Source organism: Hypanus sabinus, chromosome 18 (genome assembly GCF_030144855.1).
Source record: "Hypanus sabinus isolate sHypSab1 chromosome 18, sHypSab1.hap1, whole genome shotgun sequence".
In the NCBI taxonomy this organism is placed as follows: domain Eukaryota; kingdom Metazoa; phylum Chordata; class Chondrichthyes; order Myliobatiformes; family Dasyatidae; genus Hypanus; species Hypanus sabinus.
The window spans coordinates 67,650,408-67,671,932 of NC_082723.1; the positions used below are offsets into that span (position 1 = coordinate 67,650,408).

General features: G+C 49.2%; 1 protein-coding gene across 3 annotated transcripts in view; it reads left to right on the forward strand.

Annotated features, from left to right (window-relative positions):
- Window positions 1–21,525, forward strand: part of mmp17a (matrix metallopeptidase 17a) — a 229,172-nt gene that overhangs the window by 179,226 nt on the left and 28,421 nt on the right. For all 3 annotated transcript variants that reach the window (XM_059994592.1, XM_059994593.1, XM_059994594.1), the window contains exons 8-9: window positions 7,007–7,159; window positions 19,363–19,620. In XM_059994592.1, the coding sequence (XP_059850575.1) occupies window positions 7,007–7,159; window positions 19,363–19,620 (411 nt within the window). The remainder of the gene's footprint in view (window positions 1–7,006; window positions 7,160–19,362; window positions 19,621–21,525) is intronic.

The window sequence follows — 21,525 nt, forward strand, 5'->3', positions numbered from 1 at the left end:
CTGTGTCCTCTGGTCCTAGACTCCCCCACCACAGGAAACATCCTCTCCACATCCACTCTATCTGTGTCCTCTGGTCCTAGACTCCCCCACCACAGGAAACATCCTCTCCACATCCACTCTATCTGTGTCCTCTGGTCCTAGACTCCCCCACTATAGGAAATATCCTCTCCACATCCACTCTATCTGTGTCCTCTGGTCCTAGACTCGCCCACTATAGGAAACATCCTCTCCACATCCACTCTATCTGTGTCCTCTGGTCCTAGACTCCCCCACTATAGGAAACATCCTCTCCACATCCACTCTATCTGTGTCCTCTGGTCCTAGACTCCCCCACCACAGGAAACATCCTCTCCACATCCACTCTATCTGTGTCCTCTGGTCCTAGACTCGCCCACTATAGGAAACATCCTCTCCACATCCACTCTATCTGTGTCCTCTGGTCCTAGACTCCCCCACCACAGGAAACTTCCTCTCCACATCCACTCTATCTGTGTCCTCTGGTCCTAGACTCCCCCACTGTAGGAAACATCCTCTCCACATCCACTCTATCTTTGTCCTCTGGTCCTAGGCTCCCCCACCACAGGAAACATCCTCTCCACATCCACTCTATCTGTGTCCTCTGGTCCTAGGCTCCCCCACTATAGGAAACATCCTCTCCACATCCACTCTATCTGTGTCCTCTGGTCCTAGACTCCCCCACCACAGGAAACATCCTCTCCACATCCACTCTATCTGTGTCCTCTGGTCCTAGACTCGCCCACTATAGGAAACATCCTCTCCACATCCACTCTATCTCTGTCCTCTGGTCCTAGACTCCCCCACCACAGGAAACATCCTCTCCACATCCACTCTATCTGTGTCCTCTGGTCCTAGACTCCCCCACTGTAGGAAACATCCTCTCCACATCCACTCTATCTGTGTCCTCTGGTCCTAGGCTCCCCCACCACAGGAAACATCCTCTCCACATCCACTCTATCTGTGTCCTCTGGTCCTAGGCTCCCCCACTATAGGAAACATCCTCTCCACATCCACTCTATCTGTGTCCTCTGGTCCTAGACTCCCCCACTATAGGAAACATCCTCTCCACATCCACTCTATCGAGGCTTTTCACCATTCAACAAGATTCAAATATGTCACCTCCTTAGTTTTCTATATTCCTGTGAACACAGGCCCAACGCCATCAGACTCTCTTCATATGACAAGCTGTTCAATCCTGGAATCATTTTCATGAACCTCCTTTGAACCCTCTCCAGTTTCAACGCATCCCTTCTCAGATGAGGGGCCCAGACCTGCTCACAATACTCAAAGTGAGACCTCACCAGTGCCTCATAATGTTTCAACATTACATCCTTGCTTTTACATTCTAGCCCTCTTGAAATGAATGCTAACATTGCACTAGCCCTCATCACCACAGACTCAACCTGCAAATTAACCTTTAGGGAATCCTGCACAAGGGCTCCCAAAGTTCCTTAGCACCTCAGATTTTTGTCTCTTCTGTCCATTTAAAAAACAGTCAACTCTTTCATTTCGTCTACCAACGAACATGACCATAAACTTCCTGACACTGTATTCCGTTTGCCACTTCTTTGTCCATTCTCCCAATCTATCTAAGTCCTTCTGTAGCCTCTCTATTTCCTCAAAACTACCTGCCCCTCCACCTATCTTTGTATCGTCTGCAAACTTTGCAACAAAGCCATCAATTCCATCATCCAAATCTTTGACATATAATGTAAAAGGAATCAGTCCCAACACAGACCTCTGTGGAACACCACTAGTCACGGACAGCCAACTAGAAAAGGCCCCCTTTATTCCCACTCTTGTAGCTTGTTAAGCAGCCTCACGTGTGGATCTTGTCAACAGCCTTCTGAAAATCACAGTACTCAACATTAACCAATTCTCCTTTGTCTATCCTGCCTGTTATTTGTTCAAAGAATTCCAACAGATTTGTCGGGCAAGATTTTCCCTTGAGGAAATCATGCTGACTGCGGCCTATTTTATCCTGTGCCTCCAAGTTCCCCAAAACCACATCCTTAATAATCGATTCCAACATCTTCACATCCACTGAGGTCTGACTAACTGGCCTATAGTTTCCTTTCTTCTGCCTCTCTCCCTTCTTGAGTGACTTTTGCAATTTTCCAGTCTTTTGGAACCATCCCAAATCTAGTGATTCTTGAAAGATCATTACTAATGCCTCCACAATCTCTCCTGTCACCTCTTTCAGACTCTGGAATGTAATCCATTTGGTGCAGGAGACTTAGCTACTTCCACTTTCCCAAGAACCTTCTGTCTAGTTCACACACTTCATGCCCCCTGGCATGTGGAACTTCCACCACACTACTCGTGTCTTACACAGTGAAGACTGATGCAAAATAGTTCCTCAGTTTGTCCGCCATTTCTTGTCCCCCATTACTACCTCTCCAGCATTGTTTACCAGCAGTCCAGTATCCACTCTCACCTCTCTTTATGTCTGAAGAAACTTTTGGCATTCTCTTTAATATTATTGGCTTGCTTACTTTCATATTCCATCTTTACCTTCTTCGTGACTTTTTTTTTGCATTCTGTTGCTATTTAAAAGCATCCCAATCCTCTGACCTCCCACTAATTTTTTCTCCATTATATGCCCTCTCTTTATGTTGGCTTTGATTTCTCTTGTTAGCCACGATAGTGTCATCTTGCCTTTAGAATGTGTTCTTTTCCAATGAATTCTGGCCAACTCCTCTCTCATGCCTCTGTAATTCCCTTTACTCCATGGTAATGCCGATACATTTGACTTCAGCTTCTCCTTCTCAAATTTCAGGGTGAATTTAATCATATTATGATCACTTGCCCCTAAGGGTTCTTCTACCTTAAGCTCACTAATCAGTTCTACTTCATTGCGCATCACCCAATTCCAGAATAGCTGATCCCCTAGGGGGTTCAACCACCAGCTATTCCAAAAAGCCATCTCGTAGGCGTTCTAGAAACTCCCCCTCCTGGAATCCAGCACTAACCTGATTTCCCAATCTACCTGCATACTGAAATCCCCCATGACTATTGTAACACTGCCCTTTTGGCGTGCTTTTTCTATTTCCCATTGTAATTTGTAGACCCCACCCGTACTACTGAATGGGGGTCTGTATACAAATCCCACCAGGGTCTTTTACCCTTGCAGTTCCTTAGTTCTATCCACAATGATTCAACACCTTCCAAACCTATGTCACCCCCTTTCTAATGATAATATTTCATTTTTTACTAACACAGCCATACCACCCCCTCTGCTTTACTGCCTGTCCTGTCAATACAATGTGTATCCTTGGATACTAAGCTCCCAGCCATAATTTTCTTTCAGCCATGATTCCATGATGCCTACAATATCATACTTGCCAATCCGAAACTGTGCTACTAGTTCATCAATCTCCTTCCATATACTGCACACGTTTCTTGAACTTCCAGTAAGTGTCCCCCATTTCCTGTTTCCCTCTCTCACCTCGTCTCCTTACTTGCCCTTCACCTCCCTCTGGTGCTCCTCCCTCCCTTCCTTCCATGGTCTTCTGTCCTCCCTCATCAAATTTCCCCCTTCTCCAGCCCTTTGTCTCTTCCACCAATCAATTTCCCAGCTCTTTGCCTCACCGCCTCCCCCTCTCCTGGTTTCACCAATCACCTACCACCTTGTATTTCGTATTCCCCTCGCACACCCCCCCCCCCATCTTTTACCAGTCCTGATGAAGGGTCCCAGCCTGAAACGTTGATTGTTTATTCATCTCCATAGAAGCTGCCTGGCCTGCCGAGTTCCTCCAGCGTTGTGTGTGTGTGTGTGTTTGTGTGTGAGTGTGTGTGTGAATGCGTGTGTGTGAGTGTGTGTGTTTGTGTGTGAGTGTGTGTGTGAATGCATGTGTGTGTGAGTGTGTGTGTGTGTGTGTGTGTGAATGCGTGTGTGTGAGTGTGTGTGTGTGAGTGTGTGTGAGTGAGTGTGTGTGTGTGTGAATGCGTGTGTGTGTGAGTGTGTGTGTGTGTGTGAGAGTGTGTGTGTGAATGTGTGTGTGTGAGAGTGTGTGTGTGTGAGTGTGTGTGTGTGAGTGTGTGTGAGTGTGTGTGTGAGTGTGTGTGTGTGTGCGCGTGTGAGTGTGTGTGTGAGTGTGTGTGTGCGTGTGAGTGTGTGTGTGAATGCGTGTGTGTGTGAGTGTGTGTGTATGTGTGTGTGAGTGTGTGTGTGTGTGTGTGTGAGTGTATGTGTGTGTGTGTGTGAATGTGTGTGTGTGTGTGTGTATGTGTGAGTGTGTGTGTGAGTGTATGTGTGTGTGTGTGAATGTGTGAATGTGTGTGTGTGTGTGTGTGTATGTGTGAGTGTGTGTGTGTGAGTGTGTGAATGTGTGTGAGTGTGTGTGTGTGTGTTTGTTGCTCCTATGTTAACCCTTTCATTCCCAGAATTTTTCTAGTATACCTCCTCTGGACACTCTTCAATGCCTGCCCATATAGGGTCCAAAACTGCTCAAGATACTCCGGGTGTAGTTTGACCAATAAATATGTTTTAAATGTTGCTAATGTTGCCTACCTCAGCCATCTTTTCTGGCAGCTTGTGCCCTATATGCCAACCTCTTGGTGGACAAGATTTCCCTCAGGTTTTGGGGAAAGAGATTCCAACTATCTTGAACAAACTTGGTGGTTGGTTGGACGATACTGGAGTGAAGGGCTGAGGGGAGATCTGATAGAGGTTTATAAGATTATGAGAGGCACAGATAGAGTGGACAGGGGGTATCTGTTTCCAGGGTTGAAATGTCTGATACCAGAGTACACACATTTAGGGTGAGAGGAGGTAACTTCAAAGAAGAAGAGAGGGGTCAGTTTTTTTTTACACAGAGAGTGGGGGACACCTGGAATGCACTTCTAGGGGTGGTGGTAGAGGCAGAAATATTTGAACAGGGGTTTCCAACCTGGGGCCAACAGATCCCTTGCTTAATGGTATTGGTCCATGGCATAAAATAGATTGGGAACCCTTATTACATATGTGAGGATGTTGTTTGTTGGTTATAGTTCTGCTTTTAATACTGTCATCCCCAGCAAGCTCATCTCCAAACTCCACCAGCAAGGGCTCAGCTCATCCCTCTGCAACTGGGTCCTGAATTTCTTGTCAGAGTGTTCACAGGCAGTGAGACTGGGCCCTCACCTGTCCTCCACTACCATCCTGAACACTGGTACACCACAAGGTTGTGTATTGAGTCCCATACTCTACTCCCTTTTCACTTACGACCGTGTACCTGCATTTGACACCAACGCCATCGTCAAATTCGCAGACGACACAACAGTGATCTCCGACAGAGGCGAATCGGCGTGCAGAGCGGAGGTACAGAACTTAGTGAGCTGGTGCTCAGGGAACAACCTGCCTCTTAATACAGCAAAGACTAAGGAGCTAATTATCAACTTTGGAAAGTCACGGGATGATGGGTACGCTCCAGTCTACATTCGTGGAGACATAGTGGAGAGAGTGTCCAGTTTCAGATTTCTGGGAACACACGTCTGAGACGACCTTACACAGTCCACTAACACCACAACAATAGTTAAGAAACCACAGCATCGCTTGTTTTTCCTCAGGACACTGAAGAAAGCTGGTCTACCTGAACAGACGCCGGTGCTCTTTACCGCTGCACCATAGAGAGCATCTTAACATACTGCAGCTCTCTGTGTGGTATCTCAGTTGTACAGCAGCTGATAGGAAAGCACTTCAGCGGGTCATCTCTAGTGAGCAGAAGATCATCGGGTCACAGCTCCCAGCCCTGGAGGACACCTACAGCTCACGCTGCCTAAGGAAAGCTACAAGCAGCTGTAAGGACAATACACACCCACGCAATCACCTGTTTCAACTTCTTCCACCCGGCAGATACAATGAGATTTTCCATGCTTGCACTTCCAGACTGAAAAATAGCTTTTTCCCCAGAGCTATAATTGTTCTGAACCAATTGATCAAGCATCATCCATAAATGTGTTATATTGCTACTTTTAGTACTGTTTTATGGCTGTCACACATGTGAGTTGTGCTTTTGTACTGCCAGACGTTGCTTGTACTGGCTGGTTACTTGATTTATTTATCATTTATTTATTTTATTTGTTGTTTTATAACATTGAGTACGAGAGTTACAAACTCATTTTTGCTGTGTTGGTGCGTGACAAATTGTACTATGCAATGACAATAAAGATATTTCAATTCATTCGTTTTGTTTATATTATAAGCATTTAGATGAATGTGAGGCAAGTGGAAGGATGTGGACATTGTGTCGGCAGATGCGATTAATTGGCCATTTCATTACTAATTTAATTGGTTCAGTACAACATTGTGGGCTGAAGGGCCTGTGCCTGTACTGTACTGTTCTGTGGCTGGGACGACAACCTTGGGTTAAGGGTGAAAGATGAAAAGTTTAAGGGGAACATGAGGGGAAACTTCTTCACTCGGAGTATGAAACGAGCTGCCAGCGCAAGTGGTGAACGTGGGGTCGATTTAGTACGTGGATGGTAGGGGTACGGAGGGCTATGGTTCCAGTGCAGGTCGATGGGAGTAGGCGGTTTAAATGGTCCAGCATGGACTAGGTGGGCTGAAGGACCTGTTTCTGTGCTGTGCTTTCCTATGACTCTATGTCCTATGCACTTTCTCTCTCTGTGCAATAAGGTTTCTCTTTGCTGTAGCTATAGTTAATTTTATTTCGAGATACAGTATGGTTTCCAGTCCTTTAAGCCTATGCTGCCTAGTTACACCCATTTAATCTACTAACCTGTATGTCTTTGGACTGTGGGAGGAAACCCACGCGGTCACGGGGAGAACGTACAAACACCCTACAGACAGCAGCAGGAGTTGAACCCGTGTTGCGGGCATCGTAATGGCCAGCTGCCACGCTCACGTGCCGCCCCTTACGATTCCCCTTGGCCCTGCGGCTGCTGTTTCTCCCCACCGGGCGTGTGGTGGGTGGGCAGCCAGTGGGGGCTCCCGCGGCCCTGCCCGTCCGTTCCCTCGGTAACGTGCCGCGTTCTCCTCCCACAGGGAAGTACTTCTGGCGGCTGACACGCAACAAACACCTGGTCTCCCTCCAGCCGGCGGAGATCCAACGCTTCTGGCGAGGGTTGCCGAGCAACATGGACAGCGTGGACTCGGTGTACGAGCGAACTGCTGATCACAAAATCGTCTTTTTCAAAGGTAAGGGTCGGGCACCTTCGGGGCAGACATGACTCATTGACCCAACCCCACACTCACCCCTCGGCGCAGACATTTCAAAATTATTTATTTATCACTTGTACCTCGAAACATACCATGAAAGGCATTGTTTCAAGTTTCAAAGCACCTTTAACGTCAGAGTATGTATATGGTATACAACCTGAAATTTGTCTTCTTCACAGACATCCACAAAACACAGAAACCCAAAGTCCCGAAGTTCCTCGTCCCCCTTCCCTTCACACAAGCAGGAGCAGGAACACCGAGTTTACCTGCCCCTCTCCACCCACACCAGCAGAAACAACAACCCCCTTCCCCTCTCCACCCACACCAGCAGAAACAACAACCCCCTTCCCCTCTCCACCCACACCAGCAGAAATACCAACACCCCCCTTCCCCTCTCCACCCACACCAGCAGAAACACCAACACCCCACTTCCCTCTCCACCCACACCAGCAGAAACAACAACCCCCTTCCCCTCTCCACCCACACCAGCAGAAACACCAACCCCCCTTCCCCTCTCCACCCACACCAGCAGAAACATCAACCCCCCTTCCCCCTCCACCCACACCAGCAGAAACACCAACCCCCCTTCCCCTCTCCACCCACACCAGCAGAAACATCAACCCCCCTTCCCCTCTCCACCCACACCAGCAGAAACATCAACCCCCCTTCCCCTCTCCACCCACACCAGCAGAAACACCAACACCCCACTTCCCCTCTCCACCCACACCAGCAGAAACAACAACCCCCTTCCCCTCTCCACCCACACCAGCAGAAATACCAACACCCCACTTCCCCTCTCCACCCACACCAGCAGAAACAACAACCCCCTTCCCCCTCCACCCACACCAGCAGAAATACCAACACCCCACTTCCCCTCTCCACCCACACCAGCAGAAACACCAGCCCCCCCTTCCCCTCTCCACCCACACCAGCAGAAACTCCAACACCCCTTCCCCTCTCCACGCACACCAGCAGAAACACCAGCCCCCCCTTCCCCTCTCCACCCACACCAGCAGAAACACCAACCCCCCACTTCCCCAGTCCACCCACACCAGCAGAAACACCAACCCCCCACTTCCCCAGTCCACCCACACCAGCAGAAACACCAACCCCCCACTTCCCCAGTCCACCCACACCAGCAGAAACACCAACCCCCCACTTCCCCAGTCCACCCACACCAGCAGATACACCAACCCCCCACTTCCCCAGTCCACCCACACCAGCAGAAACACCAACCCCCCCCTTACCCTCCACCCACACCAGCAGAAACACCAACTCCCCACTTCCCCTCCACCCACACCAGCAGAAACACCAACTCCCCACTTCCCCTCCACCCACACCAGCAGAAACACCAACCCCCCCCTTACCCTCCACCCACACCAGCAGAAACACCAACTCCCCACTTCCCCTCCACCCACACCAGCAGAAACACCAACTCCCCACTTCCCCTCCACCCACACCAGCAGAAACACCAACTCCCCACTTCCCCTCCACCCACACCAGCGGAAACTCCAACCCCGCAGAAACCTGCACTTCGGTATCTCAGACAAGACTCTCTCCCTCCAGCGAGTGAGTGAGGGAGGTCTCTCCTGCAATGAGCACAAAGACCAGCAGCTCGCTGTTCCAATGTTACGATCATTCGCATCGCTTCTCCAAACCCCTTGTCTCGAGAACTGACAGGCTCTCACTCTCTGTCAGGAGGGCGAGGGATCACCCGAGTACAGGGACCCTACTTCTGACAGCAGCCAGCGATGAGGAAACAGACCGTCTGCTGTCTCGGTGCTCCAGCCTTGATGTTTCAGTCTCCCGTGAATTGAATTGGCTTTATCTTTTACATCCTTCATATACACGAGGAGTAAAATACTTTACATTATGTCTCCATCTAAATAAGCAATGTGAAATTTATAGTAATTTGTAATAAATAGAATGTACAACAGTCAATATAACATAGAAACACAATTGTATCAGTGTGAGTTAATCAGTCTGATGGACTGATGGAAGAAGCTGTCCCAGAGCCTGTTGGTCCTGGCTTTTACGCTGCGGTACTGTTTCCTGGATGGCAGCAGCTGGAACAGTTTGTGGCTGTGGTGACTCTGGTCTCCAATGATCGTATTTTCACACCTGTCTTTGTAAATGTCCTGAATCGTGGGAAGTTCACAACTACAGATGTGCTGGGCTGTCTGCACCACTCTCTGCAGAGTCCTGCAATTAAGGGAGGTACAGTTCCCATACCAAGCAGTGATGCAGCCAATCAGGATGCTCTCTATTGTGTCCCTGTAGAAAGTTCTAAGGATTAGGGGGCCCATGCCAAACTTCCTCAACTATCTGAGGTGAACGAGGCGCTGTTGTGCTCTTTTCACCACACAGCTGGTGTGTACAGACCTCGGTGATGTGGATGCCGAAGAACTTGAAGCTGTTCACCCTCTCAACCCCAGATCCATTGATGCCAATAGGGGTTAGCCCATCTCCATTCCTCCTGTGGTCCCAGACCAGCTCCTTTGTTTTTGTGACATTGAGGGAGAGGCTGTTTTCTTGACACTGCTGTGTCAGGGTGGTGACGTCTTCTCTGTAGCTGCCTCATTATTATTTGCAATTAGGTCAATCAGTGTAGTGTCGTTAGATAATTTAATTAGCAGATTGGAGCTGTGGGTGGCGACACAGTCATGGGTATACAGAGAGTAAAGGAGGGGGCTTAGTACACAACCCTGAGGGGCTCCTGTGTTGAGGGTCAGAGGGGTGGAGGTGAGGGAGCCCACTCTTAGCACCTGCTGGTGATCTGACAGGAAGTCTAAGGCAGGGTGAAGGCTGAGGTCTCTGAGCTTCTTGTCGAGCCTGGAGGGAATTATGGTGTTGAATGCTGAACTGTAGTCCAAGAACAGCATTCTCACATAAGCATCCTTCTTCTCCAGATGTGTAAGGACCGTGTGTAGAGCTGTGGTTATTGTGTGTCTGTCGATCGGTTGTGTCAGTAGGCAAATTGTAGGGGGCCAGTGTGGGTGGTAACAAGCTGCAGATGGAGTCCTTGACCAGCCTCTCAAAGCATTTGCTTATTATTGAGGTGAGTGTGAAAGGATGCCACTTGTTCAGACGTTACCTTGGTCTTTTTAGGTACAGGGACAATGGTGGATGTTTTGAAGCAGGGGGACACTCTATGCTGGGAGAGGGAGAGATTAAAAATGATGCTTCAGACAGTGAAATTGGCAAGGAGCTGGGCTGGCCACGTGTTTCCCCAGTCAGACCTACCAGCCCCAAGGGTTCATGTCTTCCAGGCCGCTCCTGGAGCGCTAGGCCCCACAGTTGGTCCAAAAGCCAGCAGAACCGTAGTTTTCTTGGTAGCTCACAGTTCTGACAGAACCACAACCACCTTGAGAAGAAAAGAAAGACCAACGAGAGGAGAAATAAGCGGTTGCAGGAATGATCTGGAGGAAGTTACCTTGGGGTGGGGGGGTGGAGGGTAGATTTCATTGAAACCTATCGATTATTGAAAGGCCTTGATAGAGTGGATGTGGAGGGGATGCTTCCTATAGTGGGGGAGTCTAGGACCAGAGGACACAGATAGAGTGGAAGTGGAGAGGATGTTTCCTATAGTGGGGGAGTCTAAGACCAGAGGACACAGATAGAGTGGATGTGGAGAGGATGTTTCCTATGGTGGGGGAGTCTAGGACCAGAGGACCCAGATAGAGTGGATGTGGAGAGGATGTTTCCTATAGTGGGGGAGTCTAGGACCAGAGGACACAGATAGAGTGGATGTGGAGAGGATGTTTCCTGTGGTGGGAGAGTCTAGGACCAGAGGACGCAGATAGAGTGGATGTGGAGAGGATGTTTCCTATAGTGGGGGAGTCTAGGACCAGAGGACACAGATAGAGTGGATGTGGAGAGGATGTTTCCTATAGTGGGGAGTCTAGGACCAGAGGGCACAGATAGAGTGGATGTGGAGAGGATGTTTCCTGTGGTGAGTGAGTCTAGGAGCAGAGGACACAGATAGAGTGGATGTGGAGAGGATGTTTCCTGTGGTGGGGGAGTCTAGGACCAGAGGACACAGATAGAGTGGATGTGGAGAGGATGTTTCCTATAGTGGGGGAGTCTAGGACCAGAGGACACAGATAGAGTGGATGTTGAGAGGATGTTTCCTATAGTGGGGAGTCTAGGACCAGAGGGCACAGATAGAGTGGATGCGGAGAGGATGTTTCCTGTGGTGGGGGAGTCTAGGACCAGAGGACACAGATAGAGTGGATGTGGAGAGGATGTTTCCTGTGGTGGGGGAGTCTAGGACCAGAGGACACAGATAGAGTGGATGTGGAGAGGATGTTTCCTATAGTGGGGGAGTCTAGGACCAGAGGACACAGATAGAGTGGATGTTGAGAGGATGTTTCCTATAGTGGGGAGTCTAGGACCAGAGGGCACAGATAGAGTGGATGCGGAGAGGATGTTTCCTGTGGTGGGGGAGTCTAGGACCAGAGGACACAGATAGAGTGGATGTGGAGAGGATGTTTCCTATAGTGGGGGAGTCTAGGACCAGAGGACACAGATAGAGTGGATGTGGAGAGGATGTTTCCTATAGTAGGGGAGTCTAGGACCAGAGGACACAGATAGAATGGATGTTGAGAGGATGTTTCCTATAGTGGGGGAGTCTAGGACCAGAGGACACAGATAGAGTGGATGTGGAGAGGATGTTTCCTATGGTGAGGGAGTCTAGGACCAGAGGACACAGATAGAGTGGATGTTGAGAGGATGTTTCCTATGGTGGGGGAGTCTAGGACCAGAGGGCACAGATAGAGTGGATGTGGAGAGGATGTTTCCTGTGGTGGGGGAGTCTAGGACCAGAGGGCACAGATAGAGTGGATGTGGAGAGGATGTTTCCTATAGTGGGGGAGTCTAGGACCAGAGGACACAGATAGAGTGGATGTGGAGAGGATGTTTCCTATAGTGGGGGAGTCTAGGACCAGAGGACACAGATAGAGTGGATGTGGAGAGGATGTTTCCTGTGGTGAGTGAGTCTAGGAGCAGAGGACACAGATAGAGTGGATGTGGAGAGGATGTTTCCTGTGGTGGGGAAGTCTAGGACCAGAGGACACAGATAGAGTGGATGCGGAGAGGATGTTTCCTATAGTGGGGTCTAGGACCAGAGGGCACAGATAGAGTGGATGTGCAGAGGATGTTTCCTGTGGTGGGGGAGTCTAGGACCAGAGGACACAGATAGAGTGGATGTGGAGAGGATGTTTCCTATAGTGGGGGAGTCTAGGACCAGAGGACACAGATAGAGTGGATGTGGAGAGGATGTTTCCTATAGTGGGGGAGTCTAGGACCAGAGGACACAGATAGAGTGGATGTGGAGAGGATGTTTCCTGTGGTGAGTGAGTCTAGGACCAGAGGACACAGATAGAGTGGATGTGGAGAGGATGTTTCCTGTGGTGGGGGAGTCTAGGACCAGAGGACACAGATAGAGTGGATGTTGAGAGGATGTTTCCTATAGTGGGGAGTCTAGGACCAGAGGGCACAGATAGAGTGGATGTGGAGAGGATGTTTCCTGTGGTGGGGGAGTCTAGGACCAGAGGACACAGATAGAGTGGATGTGGAGAGGATGTTTCCTATAGTGGGGGAGTCTAGGACCAGAGGACACAGATAGAGTGGATGTGGAGAGGATGTTTCCTATAGTGAGGGAGTCTAGGACCAGAGGACACAGATAGAGTTTCCTATAGTGAGGGAGTCTAGGACCAGAGGACACAGATAGAGTGGATGTGGAGAGGATGTTTCCTATAGTAGGGGAGTCTAGGACCAGAGGACACAGATAGAGTGGATGTTGAGAGGATGTTTCCTGTGGTGAGGGAGTCTAGGACCAGAGGACACAGATAGAGTGGTTGTGGAGAGGATGTTTCCTGTGGTGGGGGAGTCTAGGACCAAAGGACACAGATAGAGTGGATGTGGAGAGAATGTTTCCTATAGTGGGGGAGTCTAGGACCAGAGGACACAGATAGTCGATGTGGAGAGGATGTTTCCTATGGTGGGGGAGTCTAGGACCAGAGGACACAGATAGAGTGGATGTGGAGAGGATGTTTCCTGTAGTGAGGGAGTCTAGGACCAGAGGACACAGATAGAGTGGATGTGGAGAGGATGTTTCCTATAGTAGGGGAGTCTAGGACCAGAGGGCGCAGATAGAGTGGATGTGGAGAGGATGTTTCCTATAGTGGGGGAGTCTAGGACCAGAGGACACAGATAGAGTGGATGTGGAGAGGATGTTTCCTGTGGTGGGGGAGTCTAGGACCAGAGGACACAGATAGAGTGGATGTGGAGAGGATGTTTCCTGTGGTGGGGGAGTCTAGGACCAGAGGACACAGATAGAGTGGATGTTGAGAGGATGTTTCCTGTGGTGGGGGAGTCTAGGACCAGAGGGCACAGCCTCAGAGTAGAGGGGCTTCCATTTAGAACAGAGCTGAGAAGGAATTTCTTCAGCCAGAGTGATGAATCTGTGAAATTAATTGCCACAGACGGCTGCGGAGGTCAGGTCATTGAGTATTTTTAAAGTTGAGGTTGATAGGTTTTTGATTAGTCAGGGCATGAAAGGTTATGGGGAGAAGGCAGGAGAATGGGGTTGAGAGGAATAATAAATCAGCCATGATGGAATGGCAGAGCAGACTCGATGAGCTGAATGGCCTAAATCTCCTCCTGGGTCTTGTGGTCTAATTACCAACAAGGACAGCATAACAAACCACCCCCCCTAACTCACACACACAAGTAGACTTCCAACCCCAGGAAAGACCCGCTTTGGGCCTCCGATCGAGAGTCCATCGCTCAGACTCACAGATATCAGGCCTCTGCCTTCGGAGGTTCATTTTCTTGTCAAAGTGCGCGCGTACAATACAACTCTGATATCCGTCTTCTCCAGAGAGCCACAGGGTACCGAAAATCCACTGGATTTGATGAAAGGAAAGTCATCAACTCTCCCCTCAGCACAAAAAAGAAAAAGGAACAAAACTCACGCATACCCTCCCCCACAGAAATAAACAGCGACAATAGCAATCACTGACCCCCTCACCTGCAGAAAAGAACAGCAATGGTAGCATCAAAACTCCCCAACACAAAAAATCAACAGATCATTCACCTGCCAATTGGCCACAAGAAAGAAAGCACGGAAAAACTGGAGGGGCTTTGTGCATCAGTTCTTGACAGCCAGGCTTCCTGACCAGTCTAAGGCCTTCAGTGTAAAGCAGGACAAAATAATTGTTACTCGGAATCTAACATAGCACAATAATAATCACAAAAGATAAAAAACACAATCATAATCATCATCAGCAGCATCCATCATCAGGGAACCCCTACCAACCAGGCTGTGCTCTATTCTCGCTGCTGCCATCAGGAAGGAGGTACAGGAGCCTCTGGACTCTCATCTCCAGGTTCAGGAACAGTTATTACCCCTCAACCATCAGGCTCTTGAACCAAAGGGAGTAACTTCACTTGCCCCATCTTTAAAATGTTCCCACAACCTATAGACTCACTTTTAAGGACTCTTCATCTCATGTTCTCAATATTTATTGCTTATTTTATTATTATTATTATTATTATCATCATCAAACTGGAATTTGATTGCAAACGAGGTGGGACAGCGGAAACCTGATTGGTTGAGGACTAACCAATCAGGAGGGATGGTGTCAGAGTAATATATGCCACTGGACTAGACATGTCTAGGCCTCAGCCCTGTTGAAGATGGCGGAGTTTGTCATCAAAACGTCGGTTACTATAGATACCGATACCCGGCTGGAAGCCTGAGAAGAGTTCATTTGTATTCCCGTTTAATCCCCAAAGTTTTAAAGTCACACACAAAATGCTGGAGGAACTCAGCAGGTCAGGCAGCATCTATGGAAGTAAATAAACAGTCAACATTTCGGGCTGAGACCCTTCTTCAGGACTAGGAAGGGAAGAGGAAGGTGCCAGAATGAAAAGGTGGTGGGAGAGGCAGAAGGACAAGCTAGAATTGGTAATGTGAAGCCAGGAGGGTAGGGGAAGGAGGATGAAGTAAGAATCTGAGAGGCGATTGGTGGAAAAGGTAAAGGACTGAAGAAGAAGGAATCTGATAGGAGATTAGAGTGGACCATGGGAGAAAGGGAATTAGGAGGGGAAACAGGAGTGAGTGAGGGGCAGGATACGTGAGTGGAGGAGGGGGAAGAGAAGTGTTGAAGTGGCCAAAGGGGAAAAAAGAAAACAAAGGAGGGGGTCAAAGGTTGAGCGAGCGAGGGCTTTTCTGTTTGGAGCGAAGGAGGACAAACGGTGACTTGATAGAGATGTACAGATATTGAGGCATAGAATCATGTTCTATGACTTCTCCGGTGTTTTTAACGCCATACAACCTGCTTTACTAGGGAGTAAGCTCATGGAGATGCAGGTGAATGCTCCGCTGGTGTCCTGGATTACAGCCTACCTGTCCAGGTGGCCGCAGCATGTGAGACTGCCGAGCTGTGTCTCAGATACCGTGGTTAGCAGCACAGGAGCACCTCAGGTGACTGTCTTGTCCCTCTTCCTGTTCCCCATCCGTACCTCCGACTTCAGGTGCAACTCGGAGTCCTGCCACCTTTTCGGAGGACTCGGCAGTTGTAGGCTGTATCAGCCGGGGTCAAGAGGCTGGGTACGGGAGAGTGGAGGAGAACTTTGGTGAGTGGTGTGGGCTGAACCACCTGCAGCTCAGCTTCACCGAGACTTCAGGAATGTGAAGACACCCTGCTTTCCCGTCCCCATCGAGGGAACGGATGTGGAGATAGTCCAGGACTGCAAGTACCTGGGAACTCACCTGGACAATAACTGGACTAAAAATACAGGGGATCTGTACAAGAAGGGACAGAGCCGACTGTACTTCCTGAGGAGGCTCCGGTCACTCAGTGTAGGTGTTCCACGGTTCAGGGGTGGCCAGCAGTCGATTCTGCCCTGCAGTCTGCCGGGGCAGCAGGGCAGAGCAGCTGACGCCAAAAAGATGGATAGGCTCATCAGGAAGGCTGGCTGTGTTCCGGGGCTGGAACTGGATTCCCCGGTGGTCGTGTCCGAGGGGAGGATGCATTGTGGACAATCCCTCTCACCCCCTGGACACTGGACAAACAGAGGAGCTCCTTTAGTAACGGACTGATTCCGCCGGGGTACTCCGCTGAGTGCCACAGATCATCCATCCTTTCTCCCTGTGACCATGAGACTCGACAACTCCTCCTCCTTAAGTGTATAAGTGTATGGTTTCATTGCACATCTCTACTTTGCACTATTATTTTTTAAAGTTTCAAAGGTACATTTAATGTCAGGGAAATGTATGTAATACACACCCTGAAATGCTTTTCCTTCGCAACCATCCAGGAAAATAGTTAGAATGTTAGTTAAATGTTAGAACCCCAAAGTCCCCCCCCCCAACTCCCCTCCCTCCTGCACGTAAGCGGTAGCAAGCAACAATCTCCCCTCCCCCCACGGGCTAGAATAGCATCGGCACCCGCTACCAGCACTCAAGCGTGAGCAAAGCCAGACTTGTAGTTACTCCAAACACCGATCTCTCTCTCTCTCTCTCTCACACACTCACTCTCTCTCTCTCACACTCTCTCTATCTCTCGCTCCCTCTCTCCCTCTCTCTCTCACACACACTCACTCTCTCTCTCTCTCCCTCTCTCTCTCTCTCTCTCTCTCTCTCTCTCTCTCTCTCTCTCTCTCTCTCTCTCTCTCTCTCTCTCTCTCCTCTCTCTCTCTCTCTCTCTCTCTCTCTCTCTCACTCTCTCTCTCTTCTCTCTCTCCCTCCCCCTGTCTCTCCCCCCCCCCCCATTCAGGGTGTCTGACACTCCGAGGGAGGAGTTGTAAAGTTTGATGGCCACAGGCAGGAATGACTTCCTATGACGCTCAGTGTTACATCTCGGTGGAATGAGTCTCTGGCTGAATGTACTCCTGTGCCTAACCAGTACATTACGGAATGGATGGGAGTCATTGTCCAAGATGGCATGCAACTTGGACAGCATCCTCTTTTCAGACACCACCGTCAGAGAGTCCAGTTCCACCCCAACAACATCACTGGCCCTACGAATGAGTTTGTTGATTCTGTTGGTGTCTGCTACCCTCAGCCTGCTGCCCCAGCACACAACAGCAAACATGATAGCACTGGCCACCACAGACTCGTAGAACATCCCCAGCATCGTCCGGCAGATGTTAAAGGACCTCAGTCTCCTCAGGAAATAGAGACGGCTCTGACCCTTCTTGTAGACAGGCTCGGTGTTCTTTGACCAGTCCAGTTTATTGTCCATTCGTATCCCCAGGTATTTGTAATCCTCCACCATGTCCACACTGACCCCTTGGATGGAAACAGGGGTCACCGGTGCCTTAGCCCTCCTCAGGTCCACCACCAGCTCCATAGTCTTTTTCACATTAAGTTGCAGATGATTCTGCTCGCACCATGTGACAGTTTCCCACCAGCTAGGACAAGCTAGAAGGTGATAGGTGAGGCCAAGGGGTGGGGGAGTGGGGGATGAAGTAAGGTGATAGGTGGAAAAGGTCAGGGGCTGGAGCAGAAGGAATCTGATTGGAGAGAAGAGTGGACCGTAGGGGAAAGAGAAGGAGGAGTGGCAGTAGGGGGAGTCAGTGACAGGAAGGTAAATAAAAGAAGTAAAAGAGGGGGCAGAGTGGGGAAATGAAGGGATGGGGACAATTTACCAGAGTTGGAGAAATCGCTATTCTTGGCCAGACTACCCAGACAGAATATAAGCCGTTACTGCTCCAACCTGAGAGTGGCCTCATCGGGGCAGAAGTGGACGGAGTGGGAACGGGGATGGGAATTAAAATGGTTGGCCACTGGGAAATCAGATGCAGCAGAGGTGTTCAACAGTGCCCCCCCTAATCTCTGTCAAGTCTCACCAGTGTAGAGGAGGTTGCTTTGTGAACACCGGACACAGTAGATGACCCCATCAGATTAAAGGTTAGCCTTACATGTCGCATGCGGGTCGAAACATACAGTGAGTTGTGTCAGTCTGACGGTGTGCTGGGGGCAGCCCACAGGTGTAGCCATGGTTACACTTAGCGTGGAACATAGTGTGCCCGCTACTCACTAACCCTGGCCCATACATCCGTACTCTCGAGCACCTGCCAGCTGCTCCCTGTGGAGTAGAGCAAATCTGGCGTAAACCAACTGGAATGTGGTCCCTCTACAGCAAAACCAAGGTCGCCCCAGCTCTAGTATGGCTGCAGCCTGCAGGACACCTTCTAGATCATCAGCTCCCCGTCCTCTGAGACACTCTACACTCAACCTAGTTACTTACTGCCCATTAGGGTAGCAATGAAGATCCTCCATCTCTGGTGGTGTTCAGGGCTTCCTTCATCATGTCTGTAGTTTCCTCTCGGTTTTCACTACTGTCAGGCACACAAGTCCCGGGTGGGGACTCAGGAATACCGTCACACTCAGATGTAGAAGGATCCTTCATTGCTGTTTCCATAACAGTTTTGTTTTACCAGACAGGGTTGTTAGCCCCAAGCTGACCTCCCCAAACCTGAAGGACCAGTGGTCTATTCTTAGTCCGACCTCTACCCTTTGACCTGTTTAGCATGGATCAACCCAACCAAGAGCCAAAGCATAAGGCCCTAACGCCAGCCAACATAGCTCTCCAGGTCACCGAGGCACGCGAGCTTCCAAACCCTGCGACAAGCAGTGGCCCCCAACACCTGAGATCAAAGATCATCCACAAAATAGGTTGCTTTAATTTGATCCCGTAACTTATGGTCTTACGGCTGGTGATCAGACTTGAGCCATGTGTTGTCAACTGCACAATGGGCTGAATGGCCTGTGGGGCTGCTTTATTCAAGGATTCTGTGAGAGTGCACAAGTTATTTAAAAATTAGCTACACACACAAAGTGCTGGAGAAGCTCAGCAGGCCAGGCAGCGTCTATGTAGAGGAATACAGAGCCAACGTTTCAGGCCGAGAACCTTCATCATCTTTGGGCCTTCTTCATCTCGGCCCAAAGTGTCGAGTCCTAGTGAAGGGTCTCGGCCCAAAACATTGCCTGTTTGCTCCCTTCCACTGATGCTGTCTGACCTGCTGAGTTCGTCCAGCATTTTGTGTGTGTGTGTGTGTGTGTGTGTTGCTCTGGATTTCCAGCATCCGCAGAATCTCTCATGTTCATGTTAAATTAGCAATCTCCTTTTAGAGATCTAATTCTGTCTTCTCTTTCAATCCACTTGCAGGAGATCGGTACTGGGTCTTCAAAGACAACAATGTGGAGGAGAGTTACCCACGTTTTATCACTGACTTTGGCCTCTCTGTGAAGAGTATCGATGCTGCCTTTGTCTCACCCCACAATGACAAGACCTATTTCTTTAAGGACAATCAGTATTGGAGGTACAATGACCATCAGAGGAAAATGGACCCAGGTTACCCAAAGGACACTGGCCAGTGGAAAGGTCTGCCCAGCGGAATTGATGACGCCATGAAATGGTCTGATGGTATGTTTGAGTAATTGTTGGTTCAAAGGAGGTGCAAGGAGTTTGAAGGAGTCACATTCATTGTCACGTCTCTGTCCTGACATTAGAGAGGAGGGGTGCGAGGAATTTGTATTCTCAAAATGTTTGTTCTCTCTGTCGTATATGACAAGTGAGTGGTGGGGCAAAGATACATCTCTTCCAAAGGAGGTGTAAGGTGCTCTTTCCCTCTACTAGTCTGCAGGTCACCCTTGGGCAAGGTGTAGCACCTGCCTAGCATGCCCCCACAGCCCCCTCCGATCAGGGTCAAGTGAAGCCATGGGGGCAGGTGGTGGACTTGTCGTTTGAGCAGCCGGTGCAGATCACAAGTCCTGGTTGTGTGACCACCGACGCCAGGCAGGCAATCTCTGTCTGAGGACACCCGTCTTGTAAAGACATTGCCCAGAAGGCGGCAATGGCAAGCCACTGCTGGATCTCTGTTTATTTTCTGCTCCTTGGGTTCTGCTGGGAGTCAGAAATGATAAGCAGTCTTAATTCTAATGGTTGTTTAGTTTAGAGTACAAACAAAGATATAAACGCTAAGCAAACCCACTAAAGAGCTGAGAGGTGAATGAAAGGCAAAAGAATGTGAAGACGAAAGATGTGGCCTCTGGAAAAACCCATCGCTTTTATAGATGAGATAAGGAAAGTTCCTTAGATAGAAATAAACTAGTTAATAGGCTACATAATTAAAACAATTACATCACAGGGTAATGTGCTAAATGTAGCCAATGAAAATAGAGAAAAGTGATAAATCGTTAGTTTAGGTGCTATACTGCTTTCTGCCAGTGAGTGTGAAAAATACACATAAATATCATTTTTATTAAGATTTAATAAAACACAAATCTTACTAAAGATATATTTTTTTTAAATAGTGACTTCCTACACCACTTCTGTAGAAAGATTTGCCAAGAGCAGTCATGGCAATGGATAAGACCATGATCATCCATATCACTGCAAAAGAATGAACGAACGATAGGACGGGAGATCTGTTGCTTTGCGCTGGAGGAATAGTGCAGAAACATAAACTTACTATAAATTACCAAATAAATAAGTGCTGGAAAAACAGGAACAGTGAGGTAGTGTTCATGGGTTCATCACCCATTCGGAAATCTGACTGTAGCGGAGAAGAAGCTGTTCTGGGATCATTGAGTGAGGGTCTTCAGGCTCCTGTACCTCCTCCCTGATGGTGGCAATGAGAAGAATGTTCCAGATGGGGAGGGTCCTTAAGGATGGATGCCAGCTTTTTGAGGCACTGCCTCTTGAAGATGTCCTCGATGATGGGGAGGTTTGTGCCCATGGTGGGGCTGGCTGGGTGTACAGTCCTCTGCGGCCTCTGTGTGCATTGGAGGCTTCATCACGGGTGGATATGCAACAAGTCTGAATTCTCTCCACTACCATACATCTGTGGAAATTTCTAGGAGTCTTCGGTGGCATACCAAATCTCGTCAAACTCCTGACTTACTTGGTGACCCCCCCCACTGATCTGCAGAGGACTCCAAAACTGAGGTGCATGCTGGGTAAAAGACAGAGGTGGGGGGATATTCATTGGAAAGCTGTGGATGGAAGTGATGGTGGGGGAAGAAGAATCAATCCCAGACTCACAAAACACTACAGCTCAGAAACAGGCCCATCAGCACAGCTAGACCATTCTCCCTAATTCTATTGAACGACAACTGGACCTTAGCCCTCCATGCTCCTCCCAACAAACAACAGAAGAGGTTCAAGAGAACATAACAAAAAAACTGAAAAGTTTCAGCCCCTTTGTGCTGCCGGTATCATTCACAGGGCGGCACAGTAGTGTAGCGGTTAGCACAACGTTTTACACTACCGGTGACCCGGGTTCAATTCCCATCACACAGTAGTGTAGCGGTTAGCACAACGTTTTAC